Here is a 10,069-nt window from a genome sequence, read left to right on the forward strand (position 1 = left end):
CAGACCCGAACCTGTCACTGAACAATTTATTAAGTTGCTTACAGAGAAAGGATGGGGTAGGGATTAATTTGGGGCTGTAGGGGCCAAGGGATGTGATGGGGCTCTGCAGGGTTAGGGGGCAGTGAGGACTAACTCCACTCCCAGCTGTGCCCAGCTCTGGGGTTTGCTCGGCTCCAGCCTTGCTCCCCTGACTGGGGGGGGACCAGCCCCTGTAGCAGAGCTGTGTCACGCACCATCCATCTCTCCTCCCCCCCACAGTCAAGCTCTGACCATGGGCCAGGAGAGGGTACCTGTGGTAGGTGGAGGGAGCTGCACTGGCATAAACCCCACACTCATGCATGGGCAGCAGCATCCTGGACCTGGAAAGGGGAGGTCAGTGATTTTTCCCAGCCCTCAGAGGCTACTGCAGAGGGAGTCACAGCATCAACAATGACACGGGGATGACAGAAACAGCTCAACAAAGGGGCAAGGTGGTTGGCTCCATGGCCCCAGCTGCTCAGAGCTGGCTCTATGGCTTCCATCTGGGTGCTGCTCACCCCATGAACTCAGTCCTGCTCAGGGCCAGGTGGCTCAGTGATGCGGATGTGGACAAAGAGCGAAGAAGGTGGGATGCTGGTGCCATCCTTTGAGAGGAGATGAATGTGGCGATATCCTGCAGGAAGGACAGCAAGGTTCTGGCTAACCGGAGTCCCATCCCCCTCTCTAGTACCCAGCTGAGCCCTAGACATGCTTGCAGGGCTGTTCTGGGCACCCAAAACCACTGGGCAGCAGCCACTCACCGGGTTTGATGTTGGCAAATGCTAGGGTGAACTGACCCACAAAATCATTCCTGGAAGTCTTGTCATAATCCTCCACCACAAAGCGGATGAGGGCCAGCTCAGGCACGTGGAGCTGAAATTGTAGTGTCTCATCCCAGCGGGGGTTAAACCCTGGGAAGAGAGGACAGGTGTCGAGAGAGTGAAGGACAGCAGGGACTGTGTCTGGGCACAACAGGGTCTGTGGTACTGCTGTGGGTCTCACCGTTGTTCTCAATATACTTGGTCTCCTGGTGCGCCTGGTCTGCAGGGACCCCATAGATCTCCACACGCACCAGTGGGTCAATGATGGCTCCCTCCTTGCTGTTGGCCACTTTGGGCAGCTGCTGCCCGCTGATTACCTGCAGGGCCAAATACACCTTTTGTGAGGCCACTTGGCCCCAGCACACTGCCCAACAGAGTTCCCATCTGTCTGGAACCAGCAGGGCCACAGGACACAGTCACAGCTTCCCCAGGGTCTCTCCACAGCCCTGTACCTGGATTGTCAGGGTGATGGGGCCGGGGCCTTCCCAGCTGCTGGGGTCACTGGGGTTGAAGAGAGTCTCCTTGTCCCTCATGAAGGGTGGTTTGAGCACGTAGCCACAGTGGCCATTCTGGCTGAAGAGCCCATCACACAGGTCCATCTCCATGCCGGCTGTCTGGAAGTTCAAGGCCACTGGAGGGAGGTGGCAGAGAAAAGGGTTCAGAACAGCTTGGAGATCCACTCTGCTTTGAGCTGAAAACCAGCCTGTCCCCATAGCCAGAGAGATGTGGAGTTGCATAGAGGAATAAGGTACTAATGCCTGCACCCCCCCCAGGGCAGTGCAAGAGCCAGCAACCTGACCTGGCTCCAGATGGGATTGTAGTTGGCACTAACACAGGTGTTGATGGTGGCATTTAGCACAGGACTGGGGGCATCTCCCCAGCCCACAGTCCTGCTGCACCCCAGCCTTACCAATCTGGCACCCCACATTCCACATCTCCTGGGGGCTGTAGTTGGAGGAGTCAGTCCTCATCCCGCTGGGGTAGATGCGTGTCAGCTGCCAGGCATTGTGGCGAACAAACTCATTTCCTAGGGATAGAGCATGAGGCCCACATGTGGGATCATTCTCTGGCCTGCACAGTCACCCACATGTACTGCCTGCCTATCTATCTATCTATCTATCTATCTAATCTATCTATCTATCTATCTATCTATCTATGCACCCACCCACCAATTCTCATCCCTCTCCCTGCTCAGGAATCCAGGACTTGTTTCCTAAGCCAATAACCTCATCACCTACCAGAGCTAAACCCCAGTGCAATTCCACTGGACCCTGTTTCTCCCAGACGGGGAGGCTTTGGCGGTACCCATGAGGAAGCCATCTACTCTGTCCCGGTCACCCAGTGTCACTGCCCTCTTCATCGCACCTTCATCCCGAATGAGCTTCCTGGCCTTGGCTTCAGAGAGGGAGGAGATCTCAGAGGGCCGGGAATGGCTGCGGGCCTCCTGGAAGCCCCGGAAAGGCACATTCTTGCAGTAGATGACACAGTCAGACAATGCTTGTGCCAGGGTCTCCTTGTCCTTCTGCAAGGCAGAACCATGTTGGGTCCCTCCTGATGGGAGCATCATCCACCAGCACTCACCCAGGCCAGGGGCTGTAGAGCCAGGGCAGGTAAGAGCAGCCAGGGGTGTGCTGGTGGGTGGCAGCATCCCTACTGTGAATGTCTTTCTGCCAGGAACAGAGCAAGCAGGGGACCTCCAATATGTTGCCACCATAACAAAGAGAGGGCTGGCATGACCAGGGCAGAAAAGGCTGTCCTCCCTGCCTGGTGATGTCTCTGCAGTCTCTATCTCACCCCTATGCAGCAAGATGTCATCATAGCTGATCACTTTGTCCAGGGACTCAGCTCTCCCAGCTGGTCCCCAGCCTGGGCCACTTACCTTTGCCCTCCGCCTCTCCTCCTCTGCCTCTGCCCCATTGTCATCATCAGACACATCAGGTGCCTCATCCCCTGGCCCATCCAGGGTGTCCTCCAGCCGCCCAATCTTCTTGCCCTTCAGCAAGATCTTGTGCTTCAGCTCCTGTGGGGTTGGGGGTAGAGAAGCACCTTGAGCTACCCAGAGCCTCCATGGGCCTTGTGCCCTGGGACCCTGCACTGCTGGAGGCCAGCACGACAGCTCCCTTCAGCAGTCAGAAGGGGGTGAGGTAGGAGGGTTTTGCCCAGCTGTCTGATTCTGCAGGACATGGGGAGACAGCCCTGGGGATAGCCACCCCCAGAATCCTCAAATGCTTCAGTGGACCAGGACGATGCTGGAACAGGTTGGCCTATTCTCTGAACAGCAGATCCACCTCCTTACCGCACTCTCAGGCAGGACAGAGATGCCCTGCACATCTGTGCTCTGTCCCTACCTCTGGGGATGGGAGCTGGATGGGGACATGCCCATCGATGGTAGTGGTGAGGAGCTGTTCCCCCAGGATGTCCTTGAGCTGCTGGGCCAGGACCTCCTGCTGCTCCATGCTGCAGTGGTTCTCCAGAGACAGGATCACCGGGTAGTCCGAGGTCTGAGGAGCAACATGCACACCTGGAAATAAGCCTTGGTGGGGCTAGTAACCTCTCATAAGGGCTTCATCCAGGTGTGATCAGTGCCAGCACGGAACCCCTTGTGTCTGTTTCTCCTCTGAGATCTTCATACCCCTCCAATTCCCCACATCCCATCTCACCCCTGCACCCCCAACAGTCCATGTCTGCATGAGCCCCCAACCCCTGGAACAGCACAGTGCAGGCTGTAGCTTAGACCCCACAGTGCTAACCCCCAGAAAGTGACACAGCCACCCTCCTCCCCGCAGTGTGACCAGTCCTGCTGCATCCCCAGGTGTGTGAGCCTCAGTACCACTCCCCCTCCAGGGAACCATCGCTACCATGTGTCCTCACCCACCAAGGACCACCCACGACCACCAGCACCTGGGGAAGGGTGCCTTACCTTGAAGGCGTACTTCCCCAGGGTGCTCACCACCTCCCGGAAAGGGATCTTGGAGGTGAAGGTGTGGCCGTGGTACACCATGGGCTCCCCGTTTGGCCCGTCCCAGCAATCCACCTCCAGGCACCGGCAGCCCCGTTTGAGAGCCCTGAGGGTGGGTTGTCACCCCTGGAACCCTGCACTCAGCCAGGGCACCAGCTCCCTGCCCTCCCCTCTGCCCATGGATGTCATCCCTGAGGGAGCAGGGGACACCCACCAAGAGTGTGGATGCTGTCTGATTCTGCAGGACAATCATGCAGGGCATGGTCAGAGGAGAGCAAAGGACTGCAGAGGAGCAAAGGAGCTTCTGGGATTTACCCTATGGAGCTGCTCAAGACATGACACCGGGGTGGGAGGGTGTTGGAGTGCAGCTGGAAGGGAGCAGTCCCTTTACCTGATGTAGCCCTCGATGCTGCTGTGGCCCCGGATCTGATCCTCTATCAGGTAGGTGTTGTGGGAGGAGGAGATGAAGTAGTGGCAGAGTGGCTGGCTCATGTCCTGCCACAGCACCCGGTGCTGAGGGTTGAAGATGGAGCCCTCCAGGGAGCAGAGGTACATGAGGAACCCGTCAGCACTCAGCACGTGGCGAGCCCGGGCTGCAGGCACAGGGAAAGGTTCAGCCACAGCCAGGGACATGGAAGAGAAAGAATGAGGGGCAAACAGGACTGCTGGTGTCTCCCAGAACCCCCAAACTGATGAGCACAGCTGCTGCCAGAGTCTGGGGCACAGAAAGATGCCACAGGGCAGTAACTTTGGAACGGTGGGCAGTGGACCCCAAAACTGGGGCTTGTACACCATGGGTGGTCAACCTTCTACACCAAAATGGTCCAGGAATGGACCAAATAAAGGGGAACAGCACCCAGATCACACCTTGGTGTGCAGCTGTTCACACCAGGATGGGGCTGGGAATGCTCCTGCCATGGCACTGTGAGCCTGTGACCCCTCCTTAACCCCATGCAGAGCACAGCCAATGTCTGAGTAAGCTCTCACCTGTCTCTGATGGTTCATACTTGTCAATGAGCTCCATGGCTAGCTCCTCTGTGCCTTCATCCTCCAGTTGCTCCTCCCGCAGGAAATCCACCAGCTCCAGCAGTGTCAGCTTCTTTCCATCCTCAGAAAATTCTTGGAAGAGGCTCAGCACCTCCTCACGCTGTGTGAGAGCCTTGTAGAAGAGGACAAATTCCTCCCCTTCCAGCGTCCCCGACTCTGACTTGTCAGCATCCTGTTTGCAAGGGAGGTCCCTCAGCACCCAGATGGGGCAAAACGGGGTGTCTTGGCCACCAAAGCTGCTGTGGGGGGATTCTCCCACCCCAAACAGAGGGCTCAGAGACCCCATGCCAGTGGCAGTGGCAGGCATTGATCAATGGGGGAATGGATGAATGGGCGGATGGAGGGCTGGTTGGGTGGACTAATGGATGGATGATGGATGTAAGGAAGGGATAAAAAAGCAGATGGCTGGTTAGCTGTGTAGTAGATAAGCAGCTAGATGGACAAATGAATGGGAGGAAGGAAGAGCATGTTAACAAAAAAATGAACAAATGGGTGTTTGCAATGAGGTTTTGTACATCTTGTTCCAGTCCCTCCAGTTCCTCCAACCCATCCAGACTCTCGGGTGCAGTGCTTACCTGGAAGAGCCTCAGGGCATGATCCTCGTTCATGTCCACGTTCATCATCTTCAGGAGACGCTGCACCTCCTTGAAGTTCATGCGCCCATCCTTATTCTTGTCAGCTTTCTGGAACCAGTCACGAATCCATGTGCAGAAAGCCAGGGCAAATGTTAAGGAAAAGGAAAAGGCTATGAGAAATAGGCCTGGGCATTATCAGAGGGCATCTTTTCCTTTTCCTGCACTAATGCAGATGGTGAGATGCAGAGCAGCTACACACATGCTGGGGTAAGGCTAAAGATGCAGGGCCTGGGGGATGATCAGCAGTGGGTGTGGGGGGCAGAGTGATGCTATCAGGAAGGATATTGGTCTATCTTCTCCTTTTGGTCCATGGTGGTGGCCACCTCAATGAGCTGACGCAGGCCCTGTATCCAGCACTGTGCCTCCTCTGCCGAGCCAGCAACGAGGTCCAGGTTGCCACGACGGCCGTAGAAGACAATGGTGAAGCAGCGCTCAGGGGGGAACTCTTCGGCCACACTCTGCAGCACCTCTGACTGGTGCCCTTCCCGCACCGTCTCCACATCGCTGATGGAGACTGGGGCAGAGGGAGGGGAGGCCTGTCTGTAGGGGACAAGGACCACAGGGCAAGGGGCACTGCCCACAGACATCTATCCTTCCAGTCATTCCTTCTTCTAATCCATCCACCCATCCATCCATCCACCCACTGAGCTAGTTATCTATGCATTAAACACTGAGCTATCAAGTCAGCCAGTCATCCATCTGCCCCTCTGTCTGCTTACTCCTGCACTGGCATTCCAGAGGTTCCATTTGTATCAGCTGCAATTTCTACTCAGACTTTTTGACCCATGGGTCCTGCTGGGTGCAGGATGTTTCATGGAGAGGTGTGGGTGAGAAGAGATCAAACATGCATACAGAGTCTTTCTTCAATCCCCCAGCACCCTTAGCAAGCATGGCCCAAGAATTTCCATACCTTCACATCCCTGTTCACCCTGAAACCTACTCTACTGATGGCCTCATGACCAACACACATCAGCTGGTACTCACAGGCAGACTCAGTTTTGCCTGTCCTCTTGGACTGATACCAGATGGTCATGCAGTCTTCCTGCAGCTTGAAGTAACGCTGCTTCTTCCAGCTCTTGGACTTGACTTTGCGCATCAGAGTCCCCTGCTGCATCTGCTCCAGCGTGTCTGTGAGCTGGATGCCTGGGGGCAGCATGGGCTGCATCACTGAGGGTGGGGTACCCAGGCACTGCGCCCTGGTACCTTGCTTCCTCTCAGCTCTGGGATCGCACATGGTCCCTCAATCCATGAGGGAGGAGGGATGAACCAGAAACAAACTCCCTTCACCACAAGAGGTGCACAGGGTAATTCCCCATCAACCCTTCCCATCCACCCTTGGCACTTCCAAGCCAAAATCCCAATGGCCATGGTGGGGTAGGTATGCTTCTGAGTGCAGCAAGGTGAGCTCATCCCAGAAGCCAGATTTGCCTCGGCATAAATCCAGATGGCCCAATGCCCTGCCCTGCACCCATCCTCTGCTGGGGCACTCACGGGCGTTGCACAGCAGCGATGCCATAGCTTTGCCTTCTCCACGCTGGCAGCTGCTGGGGAGGGAAGAGAGAAGGTGGCTGGGGGGAACAAGGTCAGACCCTCATGCTGTGCCCAGTCCCGCCAAGTGGGCTCCAGCCATACCCACGTGTGCACAAGGTGTGTGCGCCCCTGCCCACATATGAGCGCACCTGTGTCTGTCTCCTGCTGGGTCATTGCATTCCTTAAGTGTCGAGTTCACACTGTCATACTCATGAAATATTAATCTGTGTTACCGGGAAGCCGGAGCTCAAAAGGTGTTTGTGGAAAACAGAAAAACTTGCCAGCGCTGATGCCCCACAGCCCAGTGGGTACCAGAGCCCTGCTGTTCCCAGGTTGCTGCTCCCAGGTAAGAAGCAGCTGCTTAAACCAGGAAAAACTGCTCTGGCAGTGCCCAAGAACACCCTCCACCACCTAGGAAACAACCCCAACCAGCAAATTTGAAAGTAAAGGAGAGGCACAGCTGTGATAGTAAGGAAGGGAACACAGAGCAATGACCCTCAGCTCCTACAGCCTCTTCTCCCCAGGGAATAGCAGCACCCCAGGCAGTGACTGCACTCTCAGCTGTACAGGGAGCACATGGCAGTGAGTGGGACTATAAATACTACTGGACAATGAGGCTTTGATTAGGCTGTTGAGACTTTAATGATGCTGACAAATCACTGGATGCGCCTGTCACCCAGGTGCTGGAGCTTAGCTTTGGAGGAGCAGCTGGTGGGCTGGGATTTGGGTGCAGGAGGGGACCAAGGGTCCCTGGGAGCAAAGGGTTCTGTGCCAGGGTGCAGGGGTGGCAGCTGTGCCCTGGGTCCCTGACTCAGCACAGGCACCGGTGATGCAGGGCTGGGAATAGCCAGTGCCGTCAGCATGCAGGCAGCTGCTCAGCCACTGCCAGACCCTTGTGGGCTCTCAGGCCAGACAGCAGCCATCTCCTGTTCAGTGTGGCTCAGCAGGGCAGAACAGCACTGGCCAGGGCTGTAGCCTTGCCCTTGTGAGACACCCTACTTATGGGGCAATCTGTGGCTGTTTGGCTGTCCCCAGGGCACATAGGGATCATCTGTCCACTCTTGGGGACTTCACATGTTGATGAAAACATGGGGTATTTGGGAAATGCCTTCCCAGTGCCCAGAGCTGGGGCTGTGCTTTCCCAACACTGGTCCTTCCTGCAAGGCTCAGGACTTGCTGCAGTGCCTATATCCCCCCACACCCAACCCACAGGGCACTGACCCACTGGCACAAGACTTGGAGTGCCCATACCCAAAAATGGGGGTAAGCCCTGTGCTCCTCTTGTGCCCTGATGCTGGCTAACACGGCTCCAGTAGCCCCACATCCACCCCCCACAGTGTGCTCTCAGCCCCTGCACCCCATGACCCTCAGGGAACCAAGGGGGCAACCCCAGTCACCCATCTGCCTGCACCCTCCTGCTTTCCAGCAGCACCCAGCCTGGCACAGCCACTTCACAGGGCCATAGCTCCAGGTGATCACCAGCTCTGCAGCCCCCGTGCCACAGCAGATGAGGGAGACAGGCATGTTTTAGAGAAGCTGGAGTGGAGGAAGAGGCACCAGAGCTGGAGAAGCAGGGAGACATGCTGGACGGGGACAAAGATGGGCTCAGTGCCACCAAGAGTTCTGTCCTCTTGGCACTCTGCCATGCATGTGTACAAGGTGGCAGCATGTAGGGAGCAGCTTGCATGAGCCCATAACCACACTGAGAGTTTGGAGCTAAATTTCTCCCCCAGTGCCAGCCCTTCCAGGCTCCCAGCACAGCCTAAGCATGCCCAGTCCCAGCCATGGAGCAGTGCCGTCCCCACAAATGCAGAAGAGAAGGGATCATCCCTTCCAATCAAAGGAAACACAAGCAAGCACAAGGAAGAGCATGTGGATGCAAGACACATCTGTTCTGCTCTCTCCTGTAGTGTCAGGGATGCCACGAGCCCCTCACAGCCTGGCCCCACGCAGGCCCTCTTGCATGCCCCCCCGGTCTGAATTACATTGTTGAGCCAAGCATGAGGATGAGAGCCAGGCTGTGGAGAAACCCAACCCGAGAGTTTCCCGCAGGGCAGCTGCCTGCTGCCAGAGCAGCCCCAGCTAGCCCAGCACACTCTGAGCCATCCCAGCGTCTCTCCTGGTGGTGACAGGCCCCAGCAGAGCTGGACAGCCAGTGAGTGTGAGCATTCTAGTGCAGAGTCGCCCGGCAGAATAAAATGCCACCATACGGGTGACCGTGCCAGAACAAGGGAAGATTATGCCTCTCAGCGCCCTTCAGGCACCCCCCACACCTTGCTGCCCCAATGTGCTTACAAACTGCCCTCGTCCTAGAGCTTTGCTAAGCCAGTAGCTGACAGGGGCAGAAGGACTTGGCAGACAAGAGACTCCGGGATGGAGCGGAAAACCCCAAAAGATTTGGGGCTCAGAGGAGAAATCACACCTTATGGCAAAGGAGACAAAATAGCCGGCACCTGCCCCGCGCCACCCCAACCGTGCAGGCGCTCCGGAGCAGCGCAGCCCGAAAGAGGGGGTCCCGGAGCCTGAGGGTCCCAGAGCCTGGGGGTCGCAGCCCCGTAGCCGCCATCGCCCCCTCCCCTCCGCAGGACGCGCGGTCCGTACCCGCTCTGCGTTGCCGCTCCCCTCCGTTCCGCTCCGCCGGTGCTCCACCGCCAGCAGCCGCACGGAGCCGGGGCTGCCCGCCCCTCGGCAGTGCCTGGGCTGCGAGCCCTCCCCCGGCCCCGGCCCCCCGCCCCCGCGGGACGCCCCCGGCCCCCGCACGCCCCGCAGCCGCTGCCTCTCAAGGTCGCTTCGGATTAAGGTCACGCCGCTCCCGAGGCGGAGCGGGGGGGGCGGGTAAAGAAGGCAGTGGAGGGGCCGGCAGGGTTGGGAACGTCCTGTGGCGCCCCTCGTTTAGGTTCGAACCCCCTATTCTTATCCTCCGGTCGAGCCTGTCTGTCCCCGGACCCGCTTGCACCCACGGGGATCCAAGCTGAGGCAGCCTTGGGGCAGGCCGAGCTGGGGGCAAAGGGTGCGGGGCAGGGACTGAACTTTGGGGTGGGCGATGCTCTAACACACCT

General features: G+C 57.5%; 1 protein-coding gene across 5 annotated transcripts; it reads right to left on the reverse strand.

Moving 5' to 3' along the window:
• Positions 1 to 12: 12 nt before the first annotated feature.
• PLCD4 (phospholipase C delta 4) lies at positions 13 to 9,703 on the reverse strand. 5 transcript variants are annotated; one of them, XM_086897450.1, is made up of 17 exons: positions 9,612 to 9,694; positions 6,972 to 7,021; positions 6,465 to 6,623; positions 5,766 to 5,994; positions 5,421 to 5,550; positions 4,786 to 5,017; positions 4,190 to 4,391; positions 3,760 to 3,904; positions 3,188 to 3,340; positions 2,719 to 2,859; positions 2,205 to 2,361; positions 1,750 to 1,866; positions 1,292 to 1,470; positions 1,021 to 1,156; positions 780 to 929; positions 537 to 652; positions 13 to 359 (listed from the first exon to the last, which is right to left on the reverse strand). In XM_086897450.1, the coding sequence occupies exons 2-16, from the start codon at positions 6,994 to 6,996 to the stop codon at positions 546 to 548; spliced, it is 2,262 nt and encodes a 753-aa protein (XP_086753576.1). In that variant the 5' UTR covers positions 6,997 to 7,021; positions 9,612 to 9,694; the 3' UTR covers positions 13 to 359; positions 537 to 545. The 5 variants fall into 5 exon arrangements, with proteins under 5 accessions (XP_086753576.1, XP_086753575.1, XP_023786949.1 ...); XM_086897449.1 differs by having other exon boundaries at positions 6,972 to 7,024; positions 9,612 to 9,691; XM_023931181.2 differs by having other exon boundaries at positions 13 to 652; positions 5,766 to 5,847; positions 6,972 to 7,024; positions 9,612 to 9,703.
• Positions 9,704 to 10,069: the final 366 nt, after the last annotated feature.

The sequence above is a fragment of the Cyanistes caeruleus genome, chromosome 7 (assembly GCF_971803275.1).
Source record: "Cyanistes caeruleus chromosome 7, bCyaCae1.hap1.1, whole genome shotgun sequence".
Classification (NCBI taxonomy): domain Eukaryota; kingdom Metazoa; phylum Chordata; class Aves; order Passeriformes; family Paridae; genus Cyanistes; species Cyanistes caeruleus.